The sequence below is a fragment of the Dendronephthya gigantea genome, unplaced genomic scaffold, assembly GCF_004324835.1.
Source record: "Dendronephthya gigantea isolate DGI-Jeju-01 unplaced genomic scaffold, DenGig_1.0 000003F, whole genome shotgun sequence".
Lineage (NCBI taxonomy): Eukaryota > Metazoa > Cnidaria > Anthozoa > Malacalcyonacea > Nephtheidae > Dendronephthya > Dendronephthya gigantea.
Genome location: NW_021163013.1, coordinates 48775 through 66509, shown reverse-complemented (window position 1 = coordinate 66509; position 17735 = coordinate 48775). Strand labels below are relative to the sequence as shown.

Below are 17735 nucleotides of genomic sequence, written 5' to 3'. Positions count from 1 at the left end.
TATGTAAACCCAACATTCAACATCAAACTTTCAAAACACACCTTAATGCATCCACGCATGCGTACAATATTATGATTTTATAAGGTTTGAGCATTTTCCACGCATAGAAAAAACCTCCTCTTAATATAAATAAACATGTAACTTCAATTTTATAAACACGTAACATTGTAACATAAGTTTGTATTTCATGCAATTGCAATGATTTATAACTTTAAAACGTCTAACTTATGTATTGTTCAACAACAATAAAACTTGATATTTCACTCGTCTGTGCTTATGATTTGGTAATGTCCATAAGCAAGAGTGTTCACTCATCGTTTATAATATAGCGTTTGTCGTCATAAGGGCTAAGACCAATCTTGTTCAATTTAATGGAGTAGATTTCATGGCGTTCACTTCGAATCTGATTCATGCTGGCCATTGTCCGTTTCTTATCAAACAAACATTCCTTGTAGTTGGTGTGCCGAAGCTTTCGTTTCGTGACGGACTTCTTTATTCCTTTAGCCGTTTTCTTCTCCACTTGCTTGTCGTTTTCGGTATAGAGAATGGAGTACATCTTCGGTCGCAAACCAACAAACTCTTGGATGGGTATGCCATGCGTTTCATCTTTCATTTTGCCAAGGACTTTCTTGTTCGTCAGGCTGTGCAGTGGATGGTCTCGTGCGTATTCGGATGTGTCAAAGAGATCGATGTCTTGCAACATGTCTTGATAAACGTCGTCGGTCTTAATCTCGTAACAAAGGCTATCCGTGTCTGTGAACAACAACTTTGCGTTGTACTCATACTTGGGTTTCATGTACTCGTAGTGAAACTGATACATGAGTACTTTGGAGAGATCCAGGATGGTGAATCCGACGTAGATGGGGCGGTTTAGGTAAAGCTTCGTCTTCTTCATGTTGACAGCTGCCAACTCCTCTGAGAATATGCGGAAGTAGTCAAAGGAAGGAGATGCTATCAATTTCGATAGTTTCGTCTTATCGTTGACGAGCTTGACGTTAACGCGCTTTCTCAAATTCTCCATGGTTTTGCCGAACACCGAGTTATTCATCAACTTGTAGAAATCTTTCTCGAAGTCGTTTGCTGCATGTTTTCGTTTCTCGGTGTTGAAATCGATGTAGGTCTTTAACCATGGGCTTTGTTGGAATACCAAAACGCGGTGGATCTTTGTCAACTTCATGCCAAGTGCCAGGTATTGCTTTAAATTGCGGTAATGGACCACATAGTTGATCTTGTCTTGTAGATTCGGCACCAATTTAGACACAGCGCCACCACGAAGTTGCAAACTTTCCGACAGATCCTGGCAGTATGGTGACAACATTTCTGAAGAAATCTTCATTTTCTCAGGTGCTAGAGGATAATCGTTGTGAAGATCGTGTAATTCGGACGGATAGTGTAGGTCTACTTCCAATATGTAGCCTTCATCGTCATCGTCCGCAACGTCCGTGATGTCGAGTTCTGCAATCTCTTGGTCGGTTAGCCAGTCAAACTCACCCGTGGGTAGAGGTTGCGACATAGCCCAGCCATAGAGGTTGTTAGCGTCAAGATACATCACGTAGGAGGTCTCTTGTTCTGGGTCATAATCGGGAACGTATGGATTGTTGGCTTTACCATAGCGGTTGCTAATCATTGAAATTCCACCGCGAAGACCTTCTTCGATGAATAGATACATGTCTGGATCGGTCAGCAGCTCGAGTTCGACTTCAGTCATTTTCAAACACGCTTGCCAGGCTAGACCAGGACTTGTATAGAAGTGGCAGGGATCCAAGTTGTAGGCTTTGAGGCACACGCTTCGGAAATTTTCAAACACATCCGCAAGGAGAAGAACGTCCGACGTTAAGTACAGATCATGGTAATCACCCATGTTCCGACAGGCAAACTTGTTAAATACATTCGTCGCGTGTGCGTAATCTTCGTCTGAAATATGTTCGTCGTTCAACACGTTGTAGAAGGATTCCTTCGATGGTAAGGTTGGTTCATTGAATCTCTCTGTACAATCCATGTAGTCGTAGGGGTAGATGCCTTTTCTTAGCAGAAGGGATATTTTGTCGCTGTCGATATATTTCTTTAGAACGGGGAACTTTTCAACGCCGTCCTTTGCTAGATTAGATACTAGCTTCTCCAACGATGCATTCATGAATTGTAAGGAGTCGATATAATCCATATTATCGATGGAGAAGGAGATGTACTTTTCGGTGTTGTTTGGAATGCAGTTGATCTTCTTCTCTTTGAGTTTACCAAGTCCTTGCATTATGAGATGAGAATCATACCCACGTAGATTGTGAAGAATAACAGGAATTCGGCCGGTAAAACTATAGTTCAAATTGCAATCGTTGTGCGCAGCTCCGCGGTACTTTCCAGAAAGATGACAATGGTCACGAATACGGTCAGAACCCAATTCATATCCACAAATATGACAATGGACTGCATCTTGAAACGCTTGCTCTTCTTCTCTCTCAATTCGCATGGGCTCGATCCAATCCAGTTTCTCTTGAATATATTTCTGCTCTTCTTCTAAACACTTCATAAATTCGTCGACTGCGTCTTCTCCACGATAAACTACAGGCGCTTTACAATACTTCTCATGGTCGGATACAACAATGTAGGAAAATCCACAAGGTTGGTGGTGTTGGTATTTTTCAGTGGAGGATTTTTCAGGATTAGGATTAACTGAGTTGATCTTGGTGGTAAGACTTTCGAAGTCGGCGTAAATCACAAACGGAACTTTCAACTGTTTATAGTAGTCTTTAAAGAACAGTTGAGCATTCTCTTCAGTCGGGAGTTCGATGCGTTGAGCTGCATGTTGACAGCAGTGTGGTTCATGCTCTTGAAGCAAGTCTTCGCGGATAAATCCATGAAAGCAATAGCGGCAGTAAAACATCCGTGCTTTATGATGGTTTTGACTGTAGAGCAATTTGTTTAAATTTTAATGAGGCAGTAATGTCTCGCATTACCTTCAGAGTATAGCAACAAGTCAACATGATTGTTGAAGCGCTCTTTCGTTACGTAGATTGGGAATAGTACTTTATCTTCAAAGCCAATAACGTTAATTGAGATATTGTTCTGCTTTTCGAATCTGTTAATTTTATCAATAGTCACAGGAAATTCAATACCATTAAAATTTAATTCATCTTGAAAATTTTCATAGTGATGTAATCTTTCCGGGTTATTCTTCCAGTGAATAGGATGAAGAGCAGCAAGGACGGCCCACATGAAGCATTTGCTGTCGGAATTCTTAACGTTGATCACTGCTTTCTTTCCTGCAATAGTTCTAGGTAGTGGGACGTAACTGGATCCTTTTACTGGAGTATACTTGGCCATGCAAAGGTCAAGATGAAGGATTTCGTCTAATATCCAACCACTTCCTTCTTTTTGAAATAACACCAGCGACTGGACAATTTTCTGCTTCGCTTCATCCAGTTGATTAGACAGTTCGTGCTGATTAACTGTTTTCATACAGAGACTGCGAAAATGAGGCTCGGTTATTAAATCTTCGCCATCGGGTTTATGTTTTACAAACCGTACTTTAACGTTAACAAACCATTTAATACCCCGTTTCTTTCCCAACTCTTTCGAAAGGTGTTTCAAAATGGGCTTTGTCTTACCACGCAAGAACTGAGACATGTCGTGTTTTTGGTTTTTTCGTGGTCTCAGTTCGATTTTCTTCAAGGAATCTTCAAAAGCTGTTGTTGAACCGCAAGGGTTGTTGTCGTTTTCTTCAACCTGGCTAGCTGTTTCCCCTTTTCCAATTTGAATATCAGCTCGTGCCTTCTTTGGAACTGGACCGCTATCATCTTCATCAGGTCTTCGTATTAAGGGATTTCCTTGACAAGGAATTTGATGTTCCACTAATTTGTCGTGACGGTAGAATTCTTTTCTACAGTTGTTACAGGTATACGTAGTGATCTTTTGATGTCGCTTTTCATGCCGTTTGACAGCATCTCTTCGTGTAAAAGACTCATTGCACTGTTCACAGATAAATAACTTCTTTTCTCCATGGGTAGAGCGTTCGTGGCGAATTAAACTTCTCAACTGAGTGAACTTCTTCGAACAAGTCTTGCAGGCATAATCCATTCTATAGACAGGGTGAAAAAATACTAAATCAATGTAGCAAGCAATTTCACAGCTTGCAAGGGCATAGCAACTACTTGAATGGCGTAATAAAAGTGACTTCGTCACATTTATATATCGTAAATGATTCAGCTGACAACCGCAACAACTTTACTAAACCGTTCGTTGCATGACTTTCCCAAGGGGTACCTCAGATATTTCTTCATAGGTACAGCCAACAAGGGCACAGCAACTACTAGGAATCGGCTTCTCCGTTCGTCATATGACTTTCCCAAGGGGCACCTCAGATATTTCTTCATAGGTACAGCCAACAAGGGCACAGCAACTACTAGGAATCCGCTTCTCCATTCGTTGCATGACTTTCCCAAGGGGCACCTCAGATATTTCTTCATAGGTGCAGGCAGCAAGGGCACAGCAACTACTAGGAATCGACTTCTTTGCACTTATTAAATCATATCAGTTTATGTAATTCGCAATAAAATAAACTATTCAACATCTTACCTTGATGTAACTCTCTTTAACCTCTTTACGCTTTACTCTTTAGCAGCCTCTTGTTGCAGTTTACAATTTCAACTTTGTATTTGCAAAATTTGTTAGATTATATGCAGCTAAAATGCTCCTGCGGCTTGTGGTGCAAACATGAATATTTCGGATCATATGTAATTTTGCGCATGCGTTTAAAGTTTATATTCAAACGCGCTCGATCTTGCCTGCAGTTCAACCATGGGTTGCTAGGATACGGTGTAAATATTATGATATACGCATACATAATTAGAATTCATTGGCTAATCATTGTGTAAAAGCGGCAGAGCGTTAAATTATGATTAATGATGTAACTGCATGAGATCTCTAAAGCCTCTAAAGATCTCTAAACAGATTATAAGCAAATATAAATCACTGGTTTCAATGAGGAGTATAACTATAAAGCCTATAAAGTTTATATATGTATTGAACAACGAAAGCATAAAACGCTTTTACATGGAATGGCCTCTTCTGTAAAAAACCCTTGGTTATACTGCTAAATAATGATAAACATTAAACGAGTGCATTAGCAATGCAAAAATATTAAAAAATTTAACGCAAAATTGGAATAAATTAATAAGTTCAGCCGTTGGTGACGTCACGTGGTGCAAGGCGCACCACCCGCACCACCAGACAACTGTGGCTGAGCTTACGAACTTTGGAAAGTCGCTATGACTGATATGTAAAGGGATCTTCTGTTTGAGAAGAATATAGAAATTATGAGTCGTTTACTTCGATGGGAAGTGGAGAATGAGCGATATGGTATTGCTGCGAACCTGACAGATTCTTGGACCCCTGAACAACGCCAAAGTTTCATGAAGGACTGGCGAAACGATGAGTTATTCAACGATAAAGGAGAGCTTGCTTCGGGGTTTGCTGATACTTAGACGCCTGAGCAACAAAGACATCTTTTAACCGATTGACACTGTGTGATAAGTAAACCAGCATTTGTGTAATTTAAGTAAATAGCTGTGAAACAAACATATCCTGCGTATTTACGCTATTGTGCGTATTTACGCTTCTTTGTTTACCCCATTCCTCGCCCCTGCGCGTACTTATATGAATAATAAATTATTGCACAATCATTGTGTAAAAACAGGCAGAGCGTTGAATTATGATTAATTATATAACTGCATGAGATCTCTAAAGCCTCTAAAGATCTCTAAACAGAATATAAGCAATGAGGAGTATAACTATAAAGCCTATAAAGTTTATATACGTATTGAACAACGAAAGCATAAAAAGCTTTTACGTGGAATGGCCTCTTCTGTAATAAACACATGGTTATACTGCTAAATAATGATAAACATTAAACGAGTGCATTAGCAATGCAAAATTATTAAAAAATTTAACGCAAAATTGGAATAAATTAATAATGTTCAGCCGTTGGTGACGTCACGTGTGGTGCAAGGCGCACCACCCGCACCACCCGACGTAGAACCCCCACTCTCTATACTACTAATGTGAAAAATGTGAGACTAAAATTATCAACCAATCAATGCAGCCCTTTTTGCAGCGTTTTTACATTGTTTTTGTATTGAAAGTAATAAATACCTTTGCTTTGACAAATGTCAAATGATCCATGGATTCTGCAAATAATACTCCTAAAAAGATATATCCGCGCGATGTGACCAGCAAGAATATAAAGGAAACTTGCAGATTATGTGGTATAAACTTTAAAATTGCTGGTCGTGGCTATTACAGCATTTTCGCTTCAAAACATAACTTGCAGAACCGACTTGCTAGATTGCTTCAACGTTATGTTGTTAACGAAAGTTACTTGCCATCCATGATTTGCCAGGGCTGTTTTAGAAAAGTTGAAAAATTTGATAAGTATAAAAAGGAGCTAGAGGACACAAAACACATCACGGCGATTGATATAGTTGAATAAGGTCTTATACTGGTGTTCCGTAAGACTAGAAATCTCCGGAAATGTATCTTTTAACGCTCCACCGATCGCAATATTAAAAGCCTCCTCACTTACCGACATATTTTGCGTGTATTAACATATTGTTCACTATGCATATTCACGAAATGCGATCATTAATATAGAAGGAATTTATAGAAGATGCATGCGAAATTGTATCAAATAGGCATATAAATTTTTGACTGTGACATTAGCCAATCACCAACGAGCTTCCATAACTGAAAGTTATTTCCAGAATGTTTCCAGAATTAATTGTCAATGTCGCCAGAGGTTTTTTCCGCCTTTCCGCCTTTCCCATTTTTTCCGCCTTTCCCCCCTTTGCGTATTTTTTCACGTGATTTTTAAAAAGCTCTGGGTACCAGGGTACTTTGTGGTTTACATTCGGACTCAAGCATGTCGAATTTGCATACGCAATAAAAATTATTCGAAGTCGCATCCCCCCCTATATCTCCCAACATACTTGACACTTAATATATGCCCCCGGTATTACGACAAACATCTTTCCAAACAGACACAAATCCAAACTTTGACAATACATAAATCGGCGCAAAAGCCTGGGTCGACTGAACTCTGGAGAAACCTCAGAATGTCAAGAATAGTGTGCTGCCTCGCTGACGCTCGGCAGCAAACATTTTATCAAAAATAACTTAAAGTATTTCAATAGTTCAATTATGGTGAACGCGGGCTCGTGTTCAAAGTTTACGTGGCCCAACAAACGTGGCTGAACAACTGCAAGGATTTTAAACGAAATATTGCGATTGATTTACTCACTATGCCGCCTTAGTCCTTCGAATATCATAGAAATATGTTGCCAATAACAGATTACCAAAGTAAGTGTATTGTTTTATAGTACTATCCAGTCTTCACGCTTTTTATCGTATTTGAAAGTCGGTCGGACTTTATAGGACACTGTGAGGTCAATGTGTCATAGTGATCATAGGCATAAGCAGTTCATTTTTTATCGACATTATTCTCGACCATGTGTACATGGTATTCTTAAGATTATGGGTCGCGGTATATGTAACTCAATAACTTTCTAATTTAAAACCATAAAGTACTACACTTACTACACCCTTTGTGGCTTTGTCCCTTTCCCAAAAGTACATTGTACATACCACAAAAACCACCACATAGAAATTGTACACCCTCCCTACCAGGATGGCCTGCACCCTGCGGGACTCTTGCTTAATTACTGGGTCTGGTCTTGTCAGGCATTATAATACGGAATTTTTACAAGGACACACATTGTCTTTAGGTTCAATAATCACTTAGTCTTAGAAATTACAACGTGAAATTACAACGCAAGCATATAAAAAAGAGCATAGCCATGCAAAGCACGGTCCGTCAGTCTCTAGCCTTTTTTAATATATAATATATTCAATAATGTCATTTTATTATAGAAACAATAATTATTTTAAATAGTCAAATTCAAATTATATTAGACATTTTTGTCCATGAAGCATGATTTTTAACTACACACTTTTCCATTTACAAGGACACATTCGCTTTTTACAAGGACACAAAGTGTGTCAAAAACACGCGTATTATAATGCCTGGGTCTTGTAGTCTGGCAGGTAAACCTTATTGAAAATAAATCAATTGTGATTTTTGGCGTCTTCACTCGAAATTAAAACCCTTATTGAGAATATGTGCATGGTTTATACTCAGAATATGTTTTCTGTAGTTTAATATAATGCACTGTCAATCTTGCTTGTCACCCTTTCTGTACCTGATATCCTGATGTATCCAGTGCAAGGTTCCACAGTTTTTAGTGTATTGTAATACAAAACAGGTTAAAGTTTAGCTCTTCTGGCATAGATTTATGTCCCTTCTCGGATAGATTTTGCCATAAAAAATTGTATATTGGGGTTATTCTTAGAGTTTAAAGTTTCCGATCCACCTCTTATATTGAGATTTTGTACATAGGTGGGTTGCCTAGGAGACAGGTTACTAAATTTTAAATGGGTTATCGACATAGTTTGGACAACATAGCTAAACAATCATTCCATTTTCAATCTTGCTTAGCTTTAATGACTTGGCAAATGGCATGAAGTCAAATATTTATTGCCTAACTATTTATTCTAGTAGATTTTAATCTGATATAGTGTGGATGGTATACCATACATAGTTATGGTTTTGTTTTCCATACATTTGTTTGACAAAATTGTAAAACTAGCATTTTCAGCTGAGGTGTAGCATAGTAAACACCATCAAGTACCCTATTGCACTAATTTACTAATGAATATTTTAATCATGCATTCATGATATTTTACTATGTGTGATACAGTATTTCACCATGTGTGTGAATTAACAAGATCCAAACGCATTTTATTATATGCCTGAATTAAACCCTTTACCAGTTCATATGCTATTAAATAATATTTACAGAAAGTTGAAAAACCTTTTTATAGTGGCTGTGTACAGCGCCAAAGGTTCTCTCCTCTAATAACAAACCACATCCAATATATACTGGTTCTCATGTGGAAATATAGACCATAGTCCAGGTGTTTTTACTGCCTGCTGGTTGACCAATTTGAATCAAATATTTTGAAAACCAGTAGAATCAAACTGCACCATTATGGTGTTTCAACACCAATTCATTTTCATTATTTCAGTCAGAATTTATATTTGCAGTAGGATTACAGTAATACATTGAAAATGTGTGTTCAAAGTGCATGAATAAGTGGGACTTGAAACTATTTAAATGGTATTTTGGACATTATATAACTGTTGGGGAATCAGAATATTTTCAGGTCAATCAGCTTAGCAGAAACATGTCATTTTTTGGTTTGCTTGCAAAATAGAAGTCGTTATGACGTTTATTTTTGGATTTTTGTATGTTAGGTATGAAAGTGAATACATACATGTATGTTGACCAAATTTTTGAGTATTAATATTTACATGGGCATAAACTATTGTCTGTAGTTTTATATTGTCTATAGTTTATAGACTATTTTATTGTCTATAGTTTATAGACAATATTGAAATGTAAAAAAAAACTGGTAACAAGTGGCAATTTGATATAGGTTGATTTAGTAGGGTATATAGTCACATATTAATTAGGTATAGAAGGCTGTATGGGTGAAGTTCTGAAAACTCAAAGCATAACCTACTGTACAATGATACTGAACAGAGCATGTACAGAACAGTGTATGGAATGGTTCTTTTAGGCACGTACAGTATATTGATTGTATTTAGGTATAGTGCAATTATGCATGTAACTTTTCTTAGATTGAGCAGCTTAAAGCAACTTTTTTTTTGGGTAATTTTCAGCAACTTATTTTAATTATAAGCTGTTTACTGAAATGAATAAATCTTATAATTTTAAAGCATTTTCTTCTCTTTGAGAGCAACATTTTGGGAGTTTATGAGCACAAACTGTATTGTACATACAGCTGTATCATAACTATCATTGCAATTTACACTACTGTAAGTCCGTGATATTGCCCTGCATTCATCTGATACATGCTTAAAACGATCAGGCTGATGCAATATTGATATGAACAGGATGGAAAAATGTTTTGCTGCCCACATTGTTCAGAGTTGTTGTCAACATCGAACAATATTCTTACACCTGATTCACTTTCGACAATATTGTTCAATACTGCCAATTTTCTTTTTATCAAAAACCATGTGTTTAATTTTCAATTTTCAGAGATTGGTATTGGTGTCACAGGATTTGGGGTGTTTTTTCTGTTCTTTGGTATCATCTTCTTCTTTGACAAGGGATTACTTGCTATAGGAAATGTAAGATATAAGTACATCTACACTACATGTACATTATCTCAACTGCTACCTTTTTATTACATATATACTGGCAGTTCAAAATATCCACACATATCAATTATAGTCTATTTTAGAATATTATATTACCATAACAACCATGTTTTTATCTGGTTTTTAGATTCTTTTTATATCTGGTTTAACATTAGTTATTGGTCTTGAAAGAACATTTAGATTTTTCTTTCAAAAACACAAACTAAAGGGAAGTGCATTCTTCATTGGTGGAATATTTGTTGTTTTAATTGGCTGGCCAATGATTGGTATGCTGCTGGAAACATATGGTTTTATTTTACTTTTTGGGTGAGTTATTATCTCGAAATAATTCTTTGTGATATGCCATGTTTGATATTACCGTATTCATTGATTTGTATATTTGTACCTTTATCATATATTATGCACCTAAACATAGTCATAATTTGGCTGTTATGGTACGCGTGGTATTAGCTTTAAACTTTCATTCTGCTGACCCTGCAATTAACTTTTCTCACGATGACGTTTTTGTGGTACTTTCAATTTTCTCAAATGGGTTTAAAAAATTATAACAACGTGAAAGCAATTTTTTTGACGAGTAAATTCAGCCAGTGGCGCAGCCAGCCTGACGATTTTGTCCGGCTCTGTAAATTACAAGTTATTAGAATCATGTTTAAAAAAATTATTGTTTTCACAGTCAATGCCAAACTATTTCAAAGTTCAAACACCAAAATACTAGCATAGCGGGAGAAATTTTCAGGCTAGCTACGCTTTTGAATTCAGCCTAAAATTAAACAGTCCTCGTTACGAGGTCTTGCGCATACGGTTTTGAAAATACAGTTAGTGTCCCCAAAATGGCGGTATGAATACATCAGTCTTCGCGAGAAAGGCTAATCCCATGACAACATGGCTCAAAATAACCGCCTGTCAACGGACAATGACTGAATGGCCAAAATTGCTTGTTGTCCAGTGAATTTTTCAGCTTGCCGGTCATTTTTTTGACCAACCACATATATTGATAGCTAATTCGCTTAGCCAAACTACACAAAAAAATAAAACAAGGTTATCACTGATATATGATAATTTCCTCAAAAGCGCTTTGTTGGTATACATGGACTAACGATTCACGTTAAGGTTGCACTGTGATTTGGTCTCGATATCGATTCATGTACATGCAAAGGTATAAATTGATTATGGAAGGTCGTTGATATGGTGGGCGATCAAAAACCAGTTTCAACCGAGCTAAAATGAGGTTATCCGGTCACTTTAACCGGGGATACAATCTCTTTTACACCACTAAAAATGCTCAAGTTGTTTTTCCCGGTTGATAATTTTTTGCCCTGCACCCCACTGACGAACAAGTTGACGACTGGTTAGTCTACATGCACCACTGACCTATACTAGATGGACTGAGCGCGCGACCTATTTAATCAGGCGCTGGATGGGTCCACCGTTGCTCACGTCATATAGGTCCTTGCTCTCATGCGTAAATTTGCTGACCGAAAATAACTGGCTCGTAATTCGGATTTCGGAGTGAGTAATATAAAAGCTGATTGAAATATGATATAAATATGGGTTCGATTTCTGAAAATTATGCCATATTTTACTTAGTCCGTTTTCTTCTGGTCAATAGAACAGAAATGAGTTTGTTTGTTATCCCATGTTTTAGGATGTTATCCTTGTTAAACTGCGAGCGGTTGCGTTCAAAGCATTTGTGACGTTGATAAATATATTATTCGAGCCGAAAAATGAAAAAATAAAAAATAAGCAGAAAATTCACATCATTAATTTTTTTTTATAAATACGGAGATATGCATGCAATGACAATAACTGCACAGGCATAGTTATAAGCTCTTCAAATATCCAGGAGATGCTCACGTTAACAACGTATATATTGAAAGAATACATTTAACTACAATTCTTCAGTCAAAATTTTTAATACTCTCTCATGCACAATCCTGACAATTGACAAACTAGAATATTTCACAAGTAAATATGATGTAGCTACATAGATTTCAATGATATGTAAGCAATTTAGATCGAGATTGGGTACAATAATTTGCACAAGATACTCACTAATAACTTAAAGGTTTAAGGCTACAAACCAAAACAAATATCAGTCTGCGCCCTGCGGTAATTTTCGTCGACGCTAGGACCTATATGACGTGAGCAACGATGGTGACACACTGGGCCGCCGAGAGAATTTTGGGGGCTGGGGGCAAAATTCTCGTTAGGGACCCAAAATCCGCAGCAAAGAAAACGCCATGGTAAATTGATGTAAATTTGTACTATTGCAATGCGATAATGCATAGCCTACCGTTTAAGAGGTGTTAGAAAGGTACATTTTGGGGGATGGAGCATTGTTAGGGGAGTTTGGGGGCATCTTCCCCGAAGTAAATTTTGAAGTTTTAGAGTGCAGCAAATGCCAATTCTTGCGTGAGATTTCTTGGGCGTGAGATTTCTTCAATACGAATGTATATTACATTACCTACAGTAAACTATAAAATAATAACGCAAAACCTTTTCTGAAAGAGAGCCATATACTTTTAACAATAGTTTAATTTTATTCTTTAATTCGAGCGCTCAGTCAATCTTGTGTAGGTCAGTGGTGTACACCATGTCGCTCCAATTTCACAACAACCATGTTCGGTGTCTGCAAAACATTACTTAGCATTGTTTTCATCAATCAGGAACAACTTGAGCCGTGCAGAATTGTGATTTGATAACATGGCTCAAAATAATGTAGCTATGTAGACCGCTTAATCGAGGGGTGGGGAAAGAGTGTGGTGCATATCCATGCATTCATGTTATACCCTAGGAACAACAGCTTTCCATATGGAATATTTCTCGACATGAACAACTTCGTGTTCAATTAGGGCCTTTTCCTCCTCCGATCTCGTATACATTGCTTTTTTAACCAACAAAAGGCTTTAATATTTCGTTGCAAAGATGAATATTGGCCGAACGTTTCACGGGAATTCGATTTGAATCTAAGACACGAATTGTCAGAGTTCTGTAAGGTCTGGCGAGATATCGTGAAACATATTCATTAATTATATAGCAAAATGCGGACTTTAGTAACGCGGACATGACCGAATACATACATACATACATTAGCTTTATTTAAAAACACGTTAAACCATTCAGCAAAATGCATGTAAAGCTGATAAATTTCTCTAAACTTATATAAATTATATATTCGATAAATAAAACTAGTGTTCTACCGGGTTGCCGTGTCGGATTAAGCTAAATAGAATTACAATTAATTGTTTAAGATCTTTTAAGTGAAAAAGAGATTCAGAGAATCGCAAGGCCCCAGGCAAGCTATTCCATAATGAAGCTCCACTATAACTGAAGAAGCGTCCGTTTTAGGTTTATGAATGAATGGTTTCCATTTGAATCTCTGAGACTATAGTTATTAACTCTAGTGACAAACAAATCTTGTAAATACATAGGTGTTAAATTGTTCCTGACCATACATGAGAATCGATTTTTGCATTTTACGGTTATCATGCAATTTATTCCAACCAAGTTTTTCAAGAACAGAATAATGCTATTTTTATTCGCTATTGGTTAATAGCCGTGTGTAAAATGGTCATTCCGAACCATGCGCGATGCGGGACGACAGTGGTCCCTGTATTCGTCATTGTTTTGAAATATTTTACATGATCCTATTGGTTGAAAAAACAGACGAACGAACCTCATGCAGCCAATAGGATCATGTAGAATATTTCAAAATGAAATTTCAAATATTTCATATTTCGCTTGTAAGAAGTTCGGAAAATTATCAGAGATTAGTTTATTTATCTTTTTATTAGCTTCGGTGATATAGTCTTAAGTGGTAAGTTTAGGAACGTAAAAACGAGCTTCCTACCTGATGTGATTATACATTATTACATTATATTGACAAATTACCGAAAAATTTCTCGCGCCATTTTGGGCCGCCTATGGTCCAACGAGTAACGGGGTACTTTTTTGACGTCGGTAAATGACGTATGTCTATCAATGACATCACAAATGATGAGGCTGAAATGTGAAACAACGCAAATGCTAACCAACAGTTCTAACGACAAACTTCTGCTCGTTTATTTTTCATATCATTCTCATCCTCATTCAAAAATTGTTGAATCTTCGAGCGAACCGGGTAATGTTCTGTTTATTATACGGACAAAAATAAAAAGAAACTCGATAGTAAAACAAAGCAAAGCGGGAAAATGAAGTTTCGTAAGAAGACACTAATCTCATCTCCCCTCACACATTCACCATATATAATAAAAAATATTTAAAAGCCAAGCTGATAGAATTAAGAATTAAAAAACGAGTCGCGTGCCTTTATGGTGTAATAATGCACGATGGGGGAATGTTGGGAGAATACGAGAGAAGCTTGTAAAACACGAGGCGTAGCCGAGTGTTTTACAAGCTTCTCGAGCTTTTTTAATTCTACAAGCTTCTCGAGCTTCTTTAATTTTAAAGCGACGAGCTTTGTTAATTCTTTTATAATATAAGAAGAAATTATAGGGCAACAACAAAATTTATTTATTTGATCAATAATGAAATTCTCCTTACATGTTATTTAAGATGTTGCTTAGCAACAAAAACTTCAAAAGCCAGAAGCGTGCATTATGGCCTCACAATGCACGCGCGGTAGCCAATCAAATTGCTCGTTATATCATACTTATATTATAATAGTGAATATAATGAATTTAAAATTTTAGCAGTTCAAAAATTTTGTGTTTTAATAGTTTATATTTTTGCGTTTTTCAGAGGGTTCCTACCGGTTGTAATCAATTTCCTTAGACGAGTTCCAGTTATTGGAAATATACTTAATCTTCCTGGAATAAGCTCTGTAAGTAACACAGAATAGACATTATAACAGGAGCCTCACTCTTCGCATTTGGCGCCTTTTTTGAGAGTGTGACGCCACCTAACGCAATTAAGCCAAATACGCGAGCGCGCAAGCATAATGGCGCTTAGTATCCAATTTGTATCTTGCTCACGCAATCCAGGTGTGTGCAGGAGCTTTTTCATGGGGGTACATAGTTTCTTAACACACCAGGATGGCGTAGAATTGCGTAGAATGACGCGTGCGCTTCTGAAAAATTTCGGACACGAAAACATTAGCAAAATGCAAAGAGTAAGGCTTCTGGTATAATGTATATTCTTTGTAAGTAGTATTATTGCCTGAGAATTGCTATTTAGCTAGCTATCCTTCTTCTTCACTTCTAGGTTGTGAACAGAATTGCTGGGGATCCTTCCAATTCTATGGTCTAATACGGAGTCGACTTTCTAATATCCAATACGATGTCATGTTTTTGAACAGCTTGATGTTTCTCTGGTGGATGCGGTGTTCAGTTTTTGTGAATACGATAGACTATTTCTAAATTGCGCCAAATTACAATTCACGTTAAAAATTAAGTCGAATTTCAGATAATGCAAAAAGAAAAAAGACTTCTAAATCCTGTTATGTACTCGGTAGACTTGATGTACTGCGAGGATTCAAAATACATGTAAAGTGTGCAGTTTTTCGTTGGAAATAAATATGTGCGCTAAAACGATTGGGCTATACGTGAAATGTATGATAAATCTTACTACAAATTGATCAAAGTTTTTATCGAGTAAATTCTTTTCACGTGTTATTAATCTCACAGTCTTATGCAGCCAATAGTAAGTGTCGTGGAAGGAATTTGGGGGGGGGGGGGCTCGTGAGGAATCGAGCGCTTGAAATGTTATATTGCAACAACATGAAGGATATTATAGTGAGAGGTTAAGATACTGACAACGGATTGCCAAATACGGTTTAACTGCTTTTGTCCGCCGTTTGCAAATACTAAATGCATGGTAAATTACAATTCATACCAGATGATTTTACACGAGGCTTCCTCGTGTTTCGTAAGTTTTTAAAGTGCCTATACCATGGTAGCGGATTTTGAATATTTTAACAGTTTTAACCTTAAAAGGTATTTTAAAATACTTTGCAATACGCCATTTTAGTCACGAGACCGCGTGCCATATAATAAATGTTGTTAATGAAACATTTTGTCCTTAGATTTATTAGCCTTGAACGTTGCCAGCCAAAACGTCAAATCGGGAATTGCAAATCATCCAGTTTTCTTTTGTTTTAGTAGCACGAAATTACCGATTAGACGTCATGTCCGTTAACTTTATAAAGACTAATAAATCCATCAAGACAAAATTTTTCAATAATAAAATGTATTGCAAAGTTTTTTTACTTTTTGATAAATTCAAAATCCGCAACCATGATATGGGCACATTTGGAGTCTTTTTGCCAAATTTACATCACAAAAAGAATGGGTCTTCAATTGTGCTGTTAAGATGCCGCTGCACGGAAAACGGAACGGATGAGAAAGTATCTTCCCGGAAACTGAACTTTTGATCCGCCACTGCTTGTTATCATGATTTCACCACGGCAAAGCTAGCTTTCCAGTTGAGTGAAACTGCATTTTGTGAACTCGAGAAATTTAAAAATTTTAAATTTGTCCATGACAGGGGACCAGAAGGAGAATTTTCTTCAATTTATTGAGATTATAAAAAAATCAGTTTAAGTAAAACGTTCATTTTACTGTTTTCAAATTTACGGCAATAAGCTGTTATAGTGTGACTTCGGTCTATTTACCAATTTTTATATCTTTGTGAGTCAAACTCGTGATTTAGAGCAATAGCATGTTAGAAAAACCACACGAATTATTTTCTAGACTAAAACCCAAGATGGGCGCTTTTTAGCAGAAATTCAGTGAAAAAATGTTTTGCTGTTTACTTAGCGCCCAATATTTTACATTATGTAATAATACCCAAAAAAATATAATTCAATACAATTTGGCTTAGTAATTTGTTTTTGAAGATTCGATTTCATTTGTTTTAATATGAAAAACAATGCGTAATGCAATGAATGTTCTGCGAGCGCAGTCAGCTTAAGGACACAGCATTTGCATCCAAATGTGTATGGACCGTAAAAAAAGGTAATAAATTGTAGATATATCGCGGTGGGCTTTCAGTACATTTTCATTACCACACAAACAACCATGCATGGCGAAAGTTCAGAGGACTCTATCATGTCATTTAGTGTCGTTAAGCACAATTTTACACATGAATCAAATTCTATTAATTAGTTTTTTCATTGTTCAAATTGTTGGTTGCATCTGTGAAGAATTTGCCGTGAATCAGACAGTTGTTTGACAAACAATTACATAATTCCATGCATATCTGCTTAAAAAAGGCTGTCTTGAATTTTTATGAAAAGTGGTACAAATACACTTTATTCTCTCAATCTAAATTTTATAATCAAAATTTTTATCATCTGGCTCCTAAAACTAAAGAAATATGTACAAATACATAATATTTATTGGCGCTACCCTCATTGATAGTGAAAAGATACAGGTGCATGTGCCACATTTCGTTCGGGGCCACTTTTTTCCCACCCCCAGTAGTATATTCTTTTATGAAAACG

At 36.8% G+C, this 17735-nt stretch overlaps 2 protein-coding genes across 2 annotated transcripts; one reads left to right on the top strand and one right to left on the bottom strand.

The window, feature by feature from the left end:
* Positions 1 to 307: 307 nt before the first annotated feature.
* LOC114539000 lies at positions 308 to 5163 on the bottom strand. Its single transcript, XM_028559838.1, has 4 exons — positions 4570 to 5163; positions 3603 to 4072; positions 3111 to 3460; positions 308 to 2900 (listed from the first exon to the last, which is right to left on the bottom strand). Exon 4 carries the CDS (start codon positions 2876 to 2878, stop codon positions 308 to 310), a length of 2571 nt encoding a protein of 856 aa, XP_028415639.1. The 5' UTR covers positions 2879 to 2900; positions 3111 to 3460; positions 3603 to 4072; positions 4570 to 5163.
* Positions 5164 to 7202: 2039 nt separating this feature from the next.
* Positions 7203 to 15880, top strand: LOC114541186 (vesicle transport protein GOT1B-like). The gene is made up of 5 exons (XM_028561172.1): positions 7203 to 7347; positions 10173 to 10264; positions 10422 to 10600; positions 15035 to 15116; positions 15497 to 15880. Exons 1-5 carry the CDS (start codon positions 7323 to 7325, stop codon positions 15539 to 15541), a joined length of 423 nt encoding a protein of 140 aa, XP_028416973.1. The 5' UTR covers positions 7203 to 7322; the 3' UTR covers positions 15542 to 15880.
* The last annotated feature ends 1855 nt before the right edge of the window (positions 15881 to 17735 follow it).

Bases quoted from the DNA above. Each gene is read 5' to 3' on its own strand.
- LOC114539000 (XM_028559838.1), bottom strand. From the start codon at position 2,878: ATGTTTTACTGCCGCTATTGCTTTCATGGATTTATCCGCGAAGACTTG.
- LOC114541186 (XM_028561172.1), top strand. From the start codon at position 7,323: ATGTTGCCAATAACAGATTACCAAA. The intron at 7,348-10,172 runs GTAAGTGTATTG...TTCAATTTTCAG, and splicing joins GCCAATAACAGATTACCAAA to AGATTGGTATTGGTGTCACA. The intron at 10,601-15,034 runs GTGAGTTATTAT...TGCGTTTTTCAG, and splicing joins GGTTTTATTTTACTTTTTGG to AGGGTTCCTACCGGTTGTAA.